This window comes from Tamandua tetradactyla, chromosome 22, assembly GCF_023851605.1.
Source record: "Tamandua tetradactyla isolate mTamTet1 chromosome 22, mTamTet1.pri, whole genome shotgun sequence".
Classification (NCBI taxonomy): domain Eukaryota; kingdom Metazoa; phylum Chordata; class Mammalia; order Pilosa; family Myrmecophagidae; genus Tamandua; species Tamandua tetradactyla.
In genome coordinates this window covers 22,536,966-22,552,451 of record NC_135348.1, presented here as the reverse complement: position 1 = coordinate 22,552,451, position 15,486 = coordinate 22,536,966, and the positions used below count along the sequence as shown (strand labels likewise).

The window sequence follows — 15,486 nt, the reverse complement described above, 5'->3', positions numbered from 1 at the left end:
TTAACAAGCTGCATCCTGTCAGTAAAGTTGGGTAATTTCCATTGTTGGCCTATTCTGGGAATGGAGAGACAAAACACACCTGCTCTGTATGACTTAAAGCAAATATAAGGAAGTTAGCATGACATCTGGATGAGAGAGATATGATTCATTCTGTAAAAATGGCCAGCTGGCAAGATTTCTTTCTAGTTTGAGAACTGGAGCAAAGCTGTAACTGTGATAGTTATTGGCAACTTAAATGTGAAGCAGCGTAACTTCCTATCAGTAATTAGAAGCTGATTTTCATTGCACTGAAAAAGCATGGGCACACTAAGACTTTGCAAAAAGTAATTCTTTTTTATGCCAGCACCTTTGGCATATTTCCTATCCTCTGTTGCAGTCTCTTCCCAATTTTTTTTTTTTTTTTTTTTGCATGGGCAGGCACTGGAAATCAAACCCGGGTCTCTGACATGGCAGGTGAGAACACTGCTTGCTGAGCCACTGCGGCCCACCCCAAATTAAGTTTTGAAACTATAAATTTGACAAATGCTCAGTACACTTATGAGCAATGCCCCCCCCATTGTTTTTTCAGTTGCCACTTGTTGCATTTCTTTAAGATGGTATGTCAGTGCCAAGGTAAAGATACTTTCCATTTCTGTATATTAAACAGCAATATCCTATTGTCAGGACTGAGAAAATACTGTTGGTGTGCTTGCTTAGTTGGTATTTTAGTTATCTGAGAGTAATTGGAGAAAATTAGTTTCCTACTGAAGAAGAATGCCACACTTAGTAAGAAGCATAGGATTTAGACATGTAGATAAGTTATATACATTGTATTAGCAATTGCTTTTCCATATCTTCATTCCATGATCCAGAGCCCAGTTTACAACACAGTTTCAGTTTTTGAGAGCCCAAGGCACTCACCGTGTTGACAAACATTTTCTTTCTTACAGATGTGCAGGCAGTTGCTTACGAGGAACCCAAACACTGGTGCTCTATTGTCTACTATGAGCTCAACAATCGTGTGGGTGAAGCGTTCCATGCCTCCTCCACAAGTGTGCTGGTGGATGGTTTCACTGATCCTTCCAACAATAAGAACCGTTTCTGTCTTGGGCTGCTATCCAATGTTAACCGCAATTCCACTATTGAAAACACCAGGCGGCATATTGGAAAAGGTGAGTTTTCACTTTAACCTCTTTCCAGTGTTTATCTGCTGTTTCCCTGTCCTCGCAGCGCAGACTCTGTTGGTTCTACAGCCAGGTAGTAGTATATAACAACACCAGATAATGTTCACTTGCTACAATCTGTAATTATTTTGCCAAATTGTATTATTAGGAAATTCTTCACTTTACAGTCAGTGATTTATCTGTTCTACCAGCTTGCTCTTTTGGGGCACTAGGTATCTCAGGTCTTGCTATGGATTAAAATAACCTGTTAAAAACTGATTTAACAGCCTAAAATTGACAGCAAACATAAACAAATAAACCTAATTGTATTTCAAATGAATACCATAATGCATTGAAAAGAAAAATACTAATCCAAAATAACTTATGAATATGGTATTTGACTACATATCCTCAGTCTGGCCCAGTGGGATAGAATGAGGGGTGAGAAGGAGGTTTACAAACAAATCTTGAACTGTTTTTAGTAGACTTTATTATTGTAGAAGTGTGAATGGAACATTTCTGAAACTTTGAGATATGTTATTTGAGTAAGCAAATGAGTAAATGTGTGCCTGTCATTGGGAGCTTGGCTTTTCGCTGTGGAAGAAGGGACATACAAATAGGGAGGAGGGCAAAAACTAAAGTGTATGGAGATGGATAAGAGGTGTGTGAAATCATGATTTTAATAATCTTATGTATGTATGTGTATATGCATGCTTATGTTCACATATATATGTACATGCGTATGTCTATATGTACATGCATGTGTATGTGCATATATTGTAGTTTCTAGATCTGTCTGCTGAAAGGGCCAAGAACTAAGTAGCCATAAGTACATCTAGTGCTCAGATCTTCTTCTCTCCCACCATTTCTCACTAAAAGGACCAAGGGCTCCTTGGAGAAGTAGTAGACTCCAAGGCTGGGGCAGGTAGGCACAAGATGAGCCTGGATCCTCTTATGTCAGAAAGTGAAAAAATGCTAATGAAAATAATGGGGGCATGTCACAGGAGCCAACTTGGAGTTTGCACTGGCCAACTCTGGGACAATTTGAACACCAAAATAATTAAGTACAGTAATGAATTATAAGCCATCGAAAAGCAATAGTAAGCAATAATAAATAGATACGTGAATGACAGCGGAGCTGATTGGTAAATGTAAGAAGAGTGTTAGGATTGGAAAATCATCATTTTGCAACTATCACAGTAAGGATCAGGTAAGAATCATCAATGTGTGCTAAATAGAGAACTTTTTATGAGAAATAGGACATATGTACAGTCTTAAAATGTCTCCCCACAGACTGCCTATTAATTGCAAGGAAGAATAAAAAGAAGTAACTACATAGTGGAGAAATTAGTGTCTTAACATAGCAAGATCAAAATGAACATCACCAACAAGAAACTGATGAATATCATATATCCAGATAAGATACCCTGAGAAAGATATCACCTATGCAATATTCCAGCTGAGAATACAAATCTGAATCTAATCATGAAACATCAAAAAAAACAAAAATGAGGAATATTCCATTAAAAGGAATCAAATGTCAAAGAAGGGTTGTGGAAATGTTTCACATTAAAAGAGGTTAAAGTGGGCGGGCCGCAGTGGCTCAGCAGGCAGGAATGCTTGCCTGCGATGCCAGAGGACCCGGGTTCGATTCCTGGTGCCTGCCCTTGTGAAAAAAAAGAGGTTAAAGAGACATTGACAAGATGTATAATATTTGACTTTGCACGTGATCCTGTACTAGATGTAGAAAAATACTATAGAGGACATTATTGGAATCAGCAGGCAAAATTGTAACATGAATGATAGATTAGATGAAAGTGTTATATTAATGTTAAATTTATTGGCATTGATAACTATACCATGGCATGAAAGACAGTATCTCTACTCTTAGGAAATATGTGCTTAAGCATTTGGGGTCAAGTGCCATGATTAATTGTTTCAGGAAAAAAATTATATATATCTATAAAATGATCTTTTTAGCTATTTATTGATAGAGCAATACTGCATCAGAACCTATATATTTTGGGGTGGGGAGATGCAAATGGCAAAGCAAGTGGAGTAAATTATACTAATAGATGACTATGTCGTGGTCTTTATTCTATTTCAAACTTTTCTAAAAGTTTGAAATAGAATAAATATTGAAATAAAATAAAATATTTTCTAAATATTTTCTAAAATATTTCTAAAAGTTTGAAAATATTTCTAGATTAAAAGTTTAAAAATAAGGCCTACTATGAAATTAGAACAGTGGAGCAAATTAGAAGATTATGTAATATGTGCTTAAGAGCCATTTGAGATAAAGTTTAATATTTAATCCTTAAAAAAAAGAGCAATTCTTAAACCAGAAATTGCTAGATATTTCCTTAATATGAGTAAAGAAAAAAATTAACAGCTTATATCAAATTTAATGATGAAGCGATAGAATTTAGGTTCATAACATCATAAATGCATTTTTATTGTCTGCAAATGCCTAAAATTGATTAAAACAGTTTTGCATACATTTCAAGAGGAAGGACATACTTTTCATGCAGTTCTAAAGCTAGCCATTCCCCCAAATGTAGTTAAAGGCCATTGTACTCCAGGATAGTCCTGTTAAAAATTAGGAAGAAAAATAAGGATTCTAGGATAGCTATTATTTAAAATTTTCCACACGCTCTGGCTAGTACATTTCTACCCAATATAGAATTAAAGTGAAATTACTGGGTCAAAAGCATTTATTAATTCACATTTGTAACAGAAGTGTATGAGTGCCTTTCTCCCTTCATCTATGCCAGTATCATATATGGGCATTGTGTCAAGTCAGGTGATATGATTGTTGACTTAGAACTCTCTAAAGAATTTTTTTTTCATTATGTGAGACAGTTTCCTTTAATCTGACAGTTAGGAAATATAATCAAGGGGAAAATCCCATTTCCAATAGCAACAAGCAAGCGAAAACATACCGTTCTTGGAAATACCCTGAGCCAGCAATATGGCAGAATTACATAAAGGAAACGAAATTTTACCAAAAGAAAATGTGAATAAATGTTCCTTAAAGCTAGACTTAATATTGTGAAAACATTTAAGAGTATCATTTCCTCCTAATTTAATTTCTAGTTTTAAAACAATCCTTTTCTGAATTTCAATAATTTTTTTGATAGGTAGAAAATATATTCTGAATATTATCTGGAAGAATAAACAATTTGAGAATAGCTAAATTTTAAAATAAAAGAGCAAAGAAAAATTTTTGACTTTAGGGTTAACAAAATATTTATTAAAATCTACAGTTGAATCAGTGTATAGAAAAGACAATAGAATAAATTAAAATTACATTATAGTATATATAAAAATTTAATGTATGATGAGTGAAGCATAACAGTTTTAGAGTAGAGTCTTCTAATGGTCCTGCAATAATAAAATTAGCTTTTGGTTTGGGGTGGTGAGGAAAACGTTGACCTCATGTCATCCACCCAGATAGTTTAATGGGGTGAATATGAATAAAAATAAAAAGAAATACCGATAAATAGTTACAAGAATATATATTTGCTCTTTGGACAGAAATCAGAGAGGTAAAAAGTTTCCAAGCATGAAAAGATCACATGGGATCTAATTACTTAAAGGTTTCAAAGTTCTGTAGGTTAAAAAAAAATACTATGAGCAAAATTAAAAGGCAGATGACTAAAGGGAAGAGAAATAAGAAATACATTATTCAGGGCGGGCCACAGTGGCTCAGCAGGCGAGAATGCTTGCCTGCCATGCCGGAGGACCCGGGTTCGATTCCCGGTGCCTGCCCATGTAAAAAGGAAAAAAAAAAAGAAATACATTATTCATATAATTCCCATATGCACTTATGATTGTTATATATTTAGGATGTAAAATTTTAACCCTGTGGTAACAACATCAACAAAAATATTAGGAATATGTACAGATATTTAAAAAAGAAAGCACTCAATATGATGCAACACAAAAAAACAAATGCATATTAAAGTAGGCATTAATTAACAGAAAAATTGAGAGCAAAATAGCTTACATAAGCTAAGTAGCAAAATGGTAGAAGGAATCCCTCCATTACAGGTAGGGACTTGTAATGTAAATGATTTAAACTCTCCATTTGTCAGAAGGCAGATATTGGCAGAATGGATAAGAAAGTATGCTCCAACTATATGCTTTCTGCACGAGACTCACCTTAAATTCAAAGATACTAATAGGTTGAAAATGAAAGGATGGAAAAAAATACACCATTCAAGTAGTGACTGGAAGAGAACTGGGGTACGTATGCTGTTGTCAGATAAGCAGACTTGAAGTCAAAAACATTTGCGAGGGGCAAAGATAATAAAGGGGTCAATTCAACAGGATATGCACCTCTCAGCAGAAACCCCAAATATATGAAGCAGATACTGACAGATTTGAAGGGAGAAATTTTGATGGTTCTACATTAATAGTAGGAAACTTTGATATACCACTTACAGTAATGGATAGAACGTAGAGTCAAAAGATCAATAAAGAAATGAAAGACTTGAATGTAAGCCGACTAGACCTAACACACATATATGGAACACTTCACCCAATAACAGCAGAATACTCATTCCTCTCTAGTGTGCACGGGTCATTCTCCGGAATAAACCATTTATGTTAGGTCACAAAACGAGGCACAATAAATTTAAAATTTTGAAATCATACCGTAGTAAATTCTCTGACCACAACGGAATGAAGCAAGAAGGCACTAATAGACGGAGAAATGGAAACTTCAGATATATGTGGAAATTAAACAACAAATTCTTAACTAATAGATTAAAGAGGAAATCACAAGTAAAATTAGGAAATATCTCTAGATGAGCGACAGTGAAAAGACAAACGTACTAAACCTGTGGAATGCAGCAAAGGCAGTGCTGAGAGGCGTATTTATAGCTCTAAATGTTTACATTTAGGAAAAAAAGGACTTTACACCTGAGACCTAACCTCCAAACTGGAAGAACTAGGAAAAGAAAAGCGAACTTAAACCTACAGCATGCAGAAAGAATGAAACAACAAAAGATTAGAGCAGAGATAAATGAAATGGAGCACACACACAAAACATAGAATCAACAAAAACAAAAGTTGGTTCTTTGAAAAGATCAATAAAATTGACAAACTTTTAGCTAGACTGACAAAGGAAGTAAAACAGAGGATACAAATGAACAAAATCAGAACTTAAAAAGGGGACATTATTACCAACCTTGTTGAAATAAAAAGGACTTATAAAGATACTGTGAACAATTGAACACCAAGAAACTAGATGAAAGGGACAAATTCTTACAAGAACACAAACGACCTGACTCAAGAGAAATAGAAGACCCAATAACCAGAGATTGGATCAGTAATGGAAAACCTCCCATCAATGAAAAGCAGGGCCGGATGGCTTCAAAGGGGAATTCTTCTGAAAATTCCAGTCCTGCTCAAACTCTTCCTTTCTTGCACAGAAAGGATCAGGGAGGACCTTATGCTTTGGCCTCAAACTATTCTCTAAACTCATTGTGTGGATAAACCTTGACAGAGAAGCACTCGTTCAGGTCATTCTTCGACTGTGAGAGGTGTTTTCTTTTTTCCCTTTCTCTTTTTTTGGTTCACTACAGGCAGTCAAGGAAAGCTGTCATAACATCCAAGTGAATGCAAGCTTAAGAAACAATTGTCTCTGAGTCTAAGTTCTAAAATATCAACATGCACAGGTTTTAACAAAAGGTTGTAAAACATAAAGAAACAGGAAGTAGTGACCCAGGCAAAATATAAGATTAAAGCATTACAAACCATATATGAAGAGGACTAGACTCTGCTAGGATATACTAGACAGATACTTTAAAATGGTCCTAAATGTGGTCAAAGAGCTGAAGGAAAATATGGACAAAGCAGTAAAGGAAGTCAAGAAAATGATAGGTGAATACAAAGAGAAAATCTGCAGAGAGGTGGAAATTAGGAAAAGGAACCAAACAGAGTTGAATACCCACAGTAACAGAAATTTGTGTGTGCTGTTGAGGTTAAGTTGGTATCAAAGCAAATGAGATTGTTACAGATTGAGGTTGTTAACTTGAAGCCCCAAGATAACTTCAGAGAAAATAAGGGAAAATATGCAAGTTCACAGAGACAGAAATTAGAGGGTTGCAGAGGTGAGGGATCAGGAATATGGGGAGTTAACGCGTGGTGAGTGTAGGGTTTCTGTTTGGGGAGATTGAAAAGGTTTAGTAATGAAAGGCAGTGAAGGTACCACAATATTCTGAGTGGGATTAAGGTCCTTTGAATGGTGTGTTTGGGAGTGGTTAATATGGGAACGTTTATGTTGTATATGTATTTTCCCACAGTTAAAAGAAAAAAAGAATAACTGAAGAGCTAGTGATAACTAAATGTAATGTATGATTCTGGATGTTATGTAGCAAGGAAGAGGAAAGGCTCGAAGGGACATTGTTGGGATGAATGAACAAATTAGAATATATACTGTAATTTCTTGAACTTGATAACTGCATGTAAGCTGGATATATAAGTAAATATCCTGTTCTTAAATAACGTATATAGTAGTATTAATGCCCAAGGAGCATGGTATATGCCACCTATGCTGCATTCATAAAATGGACTGATAAATAGACAAACAGATGGATTAGAAATATGCAATGAGGTGGCAACTATGACAAAATGGTAAAAATTAGGTGGATTGAGCTATCAGTGACGGAAAGTACGGGTATAGTATTGGAGTTCTTTGAATGGGGTTTATGTGTTTTTTTAAGTGTACTATAAGTTTGAAAATATTTCAAAATAAAAAGTTTTTTTTTTTTAAATTGGGATGTCAGTGGGATAAATGTTAAGAAATATGAACAGTGAATTCTTAAGAGAAATACAAGTGGCTAATAAGCATATGACATCCAGCCTCATTAGCAATTAAAAAAATGTAAATTAAAAGTGATATTATTTTTCACCTATAAATTAAGAACATTTTTTTGTTTTCAGCCCACACTTAATACTGGGACAGGTGAAAAGAAAAAGCACCCATACACTGCTGGTGAGGCTGAAAATTGATACACATTTTCTGAAAAGTCATTTGGCAGAGTGAATCAAGAACCTTCGATCCAATAATATAACTTCCAGGAATCTCTCCTTAAGATATTATCAAAAATTGCCCAAAGACATTTATCATGGCCTTATTATAGTAGCCAAGAATCAGTATCAGTACATTGGTCCAGTAATGGGCAAATTATTAAATTGATGTATCCATCAATTTAATAATTGATTATTAAATTAATAAATGATTAAATCAATCATGCAGATATTTAATATGTTTGCAAAGAAATTTTAATGATACCTGATGCCAAACACATGTCAAACTATTAACAGTTATTGCCTCCCAGTTACCAGAGGAGTGATAATGTTTTCTGCCTCATTATATTTCGTTTTACTTTCTAAAGTTTCTAAAATGAAAAATTCATCTTTATAATCAGGGAAAAAATGTTTAAAAATAAAACAAACCTTAAAATTGTTTTCTTTCCATCAGACAGATGAATGAACTTCTGCCCCAGCAGCTGTCTAATTGTGCCATGGAAGCTTTTGTGCATATATTTTAATATAACACATGATATTTGTACAAGACAGTAGTTACAGTTTTCACATTGACTAAGCCATGCCAGACTAACCTGCAGGATGGATCATTTAAAGCCCAGTAACGTGCATGTGACTGTTCATTGGGTGGCAGAGGGCTGCCATAATAGTAATCTCACTTAATGGCAGAGGGCTTTGTCAGAATGGTAGTTTTTTCTCCCTTCTTTTTTTTTTAAAGGCTGGATAAGTTACATTTCCTACACTCCAGCCCTCTAGGTCTCACAGGAAGAAATTTGGAGTAGGTGATGGTTCAGTAAGATCAGATTTCAAACTGTATGAATTATTTTTCCAGGGTTTTTTTTTTAATTTTTAAACTGGCTCTTTGTCTTTTCTCAGCAGTACTTCCTCCAGCTGTGGCTTTCTAGTACCTCTGCTTCTCTTTATCCTGCCCTACTCTCCATCCTAAAATTTCTCAATTTAGCTATAGAGTAAATGCAACAAATCTTAAATGATCAATATATACAGTATCCCGTAAAAAAGTCCCTGGCTATTTTTTATGCCTTATTTTGAAGTGAGAATAATCTTTCAATCCATAGCCAAATAAGGTACTAAACTCCCTTAAAAATGACACTACTATACTTTAATATTAATTTCTATTTTTAAGGAACATTGTTATTTTTAGTGACCTTTTATGCATGCATGTTGATATTCAGACATTGTATTAATTACTATACAGTTGAGTAGGATTTTATCAGTAATGCAGGAGTTAGAGAATATCTACTTATCTAGCTCAAGTTTAAATCCATGTAAATTTATATTTCTAGGTTGAGACAGCATGGGTGCCTTTCAGCTATAGAAAATGGTAGTGACTGAATTATATATTCTTATCTTTCTACAGGAGTTCATCTTTACTATGTTGGAGGGGAGGTGTATGCCGAGTGCCTCAGCGACAGTAGCATCTTTGTGCAAAGCCGAAACTGCAACTACCATCATGGATTTCATCCCACCACTGTTTGCAAGATCCCTAGTGGGTGTAGTTTGAAAATTTTCAACAACCAAGAATTTGCTCAGTTATTGGCACAATCTGTGAACCATGGCTTTGAAACAGTCTATGAGCTCACAAAAATGTGTACTATACGCATGAGCTTTGTGAAGGTAAGTGAGCTCTGGTTCTTTTGGTTAGGGTTAATACACTTTTACTGTACTTTCTCCCAACATGTAAAAATATATCCTCTAGTTTATGTCCATAGAAGTTGACTTATAATGAAGACATTTTAAAACTTTAACATGGATGTCAGTTACTGGCAGAATATCATTATTAGGAGAGTAAAACAAGAGTGCTTGTGTTAAATGTCAGTATTAGCAGGCTTTAAAACCTTTTCCTTGTTCTCTTTTCTATCATAATGCCATTAGAATATGTTATTATATATTTATATTTAGCATATATAATTTAAACACATGGATGTCTTATAAGACCAGTTCAGTAGACACGTTTCCCTTCCTTTTCATTCTTATTTTTAGTACTTTTATAATAAAGTTTGTTGCTTTTGCTTCAAGAATAAGCAAATACATCTATGTGATGATATTAAGAATTACTGATTGCAAAAAAAAAAAAAAAAAAGAATAAGCAAGTGGCCTTTATGTGAAAATAAAAGTCCATCATGTTGGAAATATTTGCTTGGTCCGTTTTTTTGGTGATTCTGATAAACCCCTTTTCTTATAATTCAAAAATTAACAATTCTCTTGCCCAAAGATAAATACCTAGCTCTAAGATTGTACTGAAAGATTTGGAAAGAGAGAAAAGGTTAAAGACATGGCTCATAATATTTGATCTCTTTGCTGCCTCATCTTCTGTCTCTGAAAAATAAAAATATTTAAATGCCTGTGATATGTGAAATATATATTTAAATATCCAATTAGATTTCATGAATAAGTTACTTAGTCTAATAACTGACAGACTGATTTGTCTCTGAATTGTCAAAGATAAATATTCATCTTCTGTTTCTTTGAGAAACAGAACTAATTATATATTTGGGTGAGGTGATCACTTCTTTTTGTCTTCTCTTCAGAAGCTCACCTAACTTGTTGTTAAACCTGTTTGTAATATATATATTACTGAGGCAATTTTGGAACCTTTATTAATCACTATTCAAGTCAAAGAGAAATGTCTTTTCCTGAATATCATTTTTTCCTACTTCTTTGAATCATATTAGTAGATTTTTCAGTGAGTTCTCTTAGTTTTCTTGAAATATAATCCAGCAATTCTTTGTTGCTGAGTCTGATAGTCCTTTAGTATCAGAGAGGCCTTCCTGAGAGGTTGACCCATGCACCATGTACGCATGAGACTCCAAAGACCTTCCTTAGTCTTTATTAGCATTTTCTGATGAAGTTTTGACCAAGCATTTTGGCGAAAATGAATTTTAATATGAGGACACTGACTTACCAAGGTGTGTTTTGTTCATTGTTACTGGTGTAGAAGAAGGAATACCTCTTGGGAATAAAGAAATCCGAATTCTAGTTCTGGCTCTGCCATTTTAACTGTGTGGTGAAGGCACATGACTCTTGCGTGGTCCTTACGTTAACCGCTGTTCATCGGGAGGGCGTTGAAGTTAGGAGCAGTGATAAGATTGTGCTAAGCTCCCCCAAGAGTCTGTTATTATTAAAGGACCACTCAAAAAAATGTGTCTCACATGCTCCAATTGAACTTTCTCCTCAAACTCATTTCATATTGATGACCTGATCAGTTGTAATTATTTACTTTATACACAAGTAAAAATACAACCTTAACACTAATAAAGTGTATTTATAATACAAAGATACACATTCAGAAGTTTGGTGGATTTCATTCATTGAGTAAATATTTTTAGCGCTATTCCAGAGTAGTAATACGAGGATAAAAGTGCACTTGCTTCAAGGAGTTTATGGTCTGGTATATGTTTAGTTATAATATAACATGATAGGCCCTATAATATAAGGTTAAACAAGCTATAATGGACATAACTGGGAAGCTGAATTTGGAGAGGTAAGGATAAATATTAAAAACTCTTTCTGGCATGATAAAGAGCACCTGCTTATTAGCAACAAAGAGTTTGCAGACTTTGTTTTTACAGTATTCTTTAATATCATAAGGACCACATACTTCACCCTCTTGCATTTAGAATATTAGAGAAATGATATAGAACATTTTGTTAATAGCCAGTCTTGTGCTATTTTTCAGATAATAATTTTTAGACATAATATAAACAGATATTTTATGAATTATTTGTACCTTAAATTCTCCAATAACTGAAAAATTACTAATCAGTTCAGTCAAACAAGTATTTACAGAGCTCCTGCTTTGTGCCCATTACTGTGTTAGGTATTGGAGGTCAAAACTAAGATCTGATCCCTGTCTTCAAAGAACTTGCTGTTGAATGGAGGAAACATGCACATAAACAGACCTTTAAATTAAACTTAGCCATTTAATAGATGTACGAATGCATGGTTGTATATACATATACACATAAATAATTCATCTACTGCAGCCTTCTCCTGAAAGTTCTAATATTCAGTTGTATTTCTTGAAATCACTGGAATAGGTGGAGATAAATAATACCAAACTATTCTGGTTTTCCTCAAGAAACACTTTATCAGAACTTTAGATTCCAATGTCCACCCTTGTTAATAACTTTGTGATTTTTGCATTAGCAAACTCACTTTTTTCTTATGCATAGTGACCTTTCTTTGAAACCTTGATGTCCTGATACAATAACTGAATATGTTTGACAAACTGTATCTTCTTGTACAGATGAATGATGGAATGTATTGATTCTAAGGGGTATCTAGGTGTCGGTAGCTTTGGGGGTACTTAGGTACTCCTGCCAGTTTTGCTTGCAGATTGAAAGAAAAGAACTCTGTGTTGATAGGAGGCTCTTCATTGGCTGAATAGGGAAAAAAAGGTATGTCAGTCCATCTAACATATCTTTTTCCTTATTCTCTTGTTATAAAATGATAATTTATGAATAGCTTTTAAATTAAAATTAATGCTAATAAATAAACTATCGTATCAAGTATAAAGAGCCACCTAAGTTCAGAAAGTTAAAATGTGATAGTATTTGTATTATGAAATGAAATAGTTACCAGTTCTCTGGAAAAGTCACTGTCAGTAAGGCAATGAAAGTAAAAATAAATAGCGTCTTTATTAAAACAACCTTATTTTTACACTTTCATTCCCCAAGACCAGTTCGCCATCTGGAATCCAGGACTGGGCTTTGGGGAGCTGTGAGCACCCATCCCCTGAAACTGCCTGCCAAATTGTGTGTGTGTGAATGCATGCACGTACAGTTTTCTTGTGAAAGAGTCCATGGCTTTCATCAGTCTAATTATGTGAGCTGTTTTTATTTAATAAGTTTATCTCCTGAATCAAACAAGTTAAATGATCTTCATCCAATATGTTGTTTCTAGGGCTGGGGAGCCGAATACCACCGCCAGGATGTTACTAGCACCCCCTGCTGGATTGAAATACATCTGCACGGCCCCCTACAGTGGCTGGATAAAGTTCTCACACAGATGGGTTCACCACATAATCCTATTTCATCAGTGTCTTAAATGGCCGCAGGCTTCTGCCTCTTGAAAACTATTGAGCCTTGCATGTACTTGAAGGATGGATGAGTCAGACACAATTAAGAGCTGACAAAGGAGCCTTGATAATACTTGACCTCTGTGACCAACTGTTGGATTCAGAATTCAAAAACCTTGGTAATATACTGTCGATATCAAGAACCTGTTTAGTTTACATTGTAACATTCTATTGTAAAAGCAACTGAAATGCTGACTTTTTAGCAGGACTTTGTGTAGAGTTAAAGGAGAGATGGCCAAGCCAGGGACAAATTATCTTGTTGGGAAAAAACAAAACAAAAACAAACAAAAAACCGTCCTAAGAGATTCTTCTGTGTTTGGCACTTTAAGGTCATCATTTGGCAAAAGTTTAGCATTAACGGTCAGTCTATTCTGAAGTGTGTTTTTATCAGGTTTAGTGCCCATGTTGAGTCTTTTTTCCATGGGTTTTCATAATATTTTAAAACTGTTTAGGAATGATTTTTTTTGTTTGTTTGTTTATTTGTTTTTGAAGTCAAGGTTAATCTTGATGCTATACATAGTAATCTTTCTAAAATTGTATGCTGACTTTCCTGCTGTCAGAATAATGTTAGGCGTATGCTCTTTGCTAAGTATGTATGTACAGAATATTTGGAAGTTAAGAATTGATTAGACTAGAGGATTTAGGAGTATTTGAGGGGGGTGGGGGAAAGGGAAATGACAACTGCAAATGTAGAATATACTGTAAAAATTCAGTTTGTTACTTTAAAGGAACAAACTCATGTCTGAATTTTGCTGTGTTTCTATTTTTTAGAGATTTTATCCTACTTTCAACTTTTTTTTTTTTTTTTTTGCCATTCTTTTATCCTGTTCCCTCCAAAAAGCAATTACACAGCTGGTTAATTCATATAACTGTGAGAGCAAACGAATAATTCCTGCTACTCTGAAATGGACTGTCTGTATGTTCCAATACCAATTGTATTGAGTGCTTGAATTTAATAAGCAGTTTTATGGCGTTTACATTACAGAAATAGGCTTTAATTATCAAGTGAATTGTTTGCCAAATCTAGTAACTCTGTTAAATACTTGGAGGATTTACAGAACATCCTTTTAAATCCATTTCAAACTTTTTTTAATTTTTTGTACTGTTTGGTTTTATTTTTCTTCCACTAATCTTTTATATTCACTCACACTCTAGTACATTGAGTACTTTTATTCCAAAACTAGTGGGTTTTCTCTACTGGAAATTTTAAATAAACCTGTCATTATTGCTTACTTTGATTAAAAATTTGTGGCTTCCTTTCTTCACATACTTGGTTTTAGGAATAAGATTTGGTACTCTTTTGAGAGTTTTTTCCTCAATATTCTTTGCCAAACACGTAACAAACTAAATTATTAATGTAGACAGGGAGACAGAAGGATGATGTAGAGAGCACTTTATTTTTTAATGTAATTTTATTGAGATATATTATATATTCACATACCGAATGATCATCCAAAGTGTACAATCAGTGGTTCACTGTATCATCCTTTAGCTGTGTATCTTAATCGATTTTTGAACATTTTTGTTACTCCAAAAAAAATAAAAATAAAAGTAAAAAAGAACACCCAAGACATCCCATATACCTCTTACCCCCTCCCCTCCTGCCATTTTGTATCTGCTTTTGTCTTTATTTTCTTACTCATGTGTCCATACACTGGATAAAGGGAGTGTCAGTCCAAGGTTTTCACAGCCACACGGTCACAGTGTAAAAGCTGTATAGTTATACAATCATCTTCAAGAATCAAGGCTATTGATTGTCTTCCCCCCTACGTGGGACATGACATCCAAGGGTGAAAGTCTCCCTGGCAATGTGGGAGAGGACTGCCAGAGATGAATCCAGACCTGGCACCGTGGGATCAACTATTATATCCTAACCAAATGGGGGAAAAAGAAGTGTAATTAATAAAGTATCAGTGGCAGGGAGAGTTCAAATTGAGTTGAGATGCTACTCTGGAGGTTGCTCTTATGCAAGCTTCAAGTAGACCTTGCTACCTATCATAACCTGCCAACCCCCAACCAGAACCATTCCAGCCAATCCTGAAGAACACCTAGGGCAATATATGATTCCACAATGGTCCCAGGCACTAGAGTAACTTTCCAGAAACCTACAACCTCCAGATGGGTCCCTGGTCCAGATAAGTCCTGACACCTAGCCCAGCCTCTCCAGAACATCAAATAGTTCCGTCTCCC

At 34.8% G+C, this 15,486-nt stretch overlaps 1 protein-coding gene across 6 annotated transcripts in view; it reads left to right on the top strand.

Annotated features, from left to right (window-relative positions):
• The window catches only part of SMAD1 (SMAD family member 1), a 77,773-nt gene extending 63,245 nt beyond the window's left edge, over positions 1–14,528 (top strand). For all 6 annotated transcript variants that reach the window (XM_077139905.1, XM_077139908.1, XM_077139907.1 and 3 more), the window contains exons 5-7: positions 930–1,151; positions 9,577–9,833; positions 13,122–14,528. In XM_077139905.1, the coding sequence (XP_076996020.1) occupies positions 930–1,151; positions 9,577–9,833; positions 13,122–13,265 (623 nt within the window). In that variant the 3' untranslated portion in view covers positions 13,266–14,528. The remainder of the gene's footprint in view (positions 1–929; positions 1,152–9,576; positions 9,834–13,121) is intronic.
• Positions 14,529–15,486: the final 958 nt, after the last annotated feature.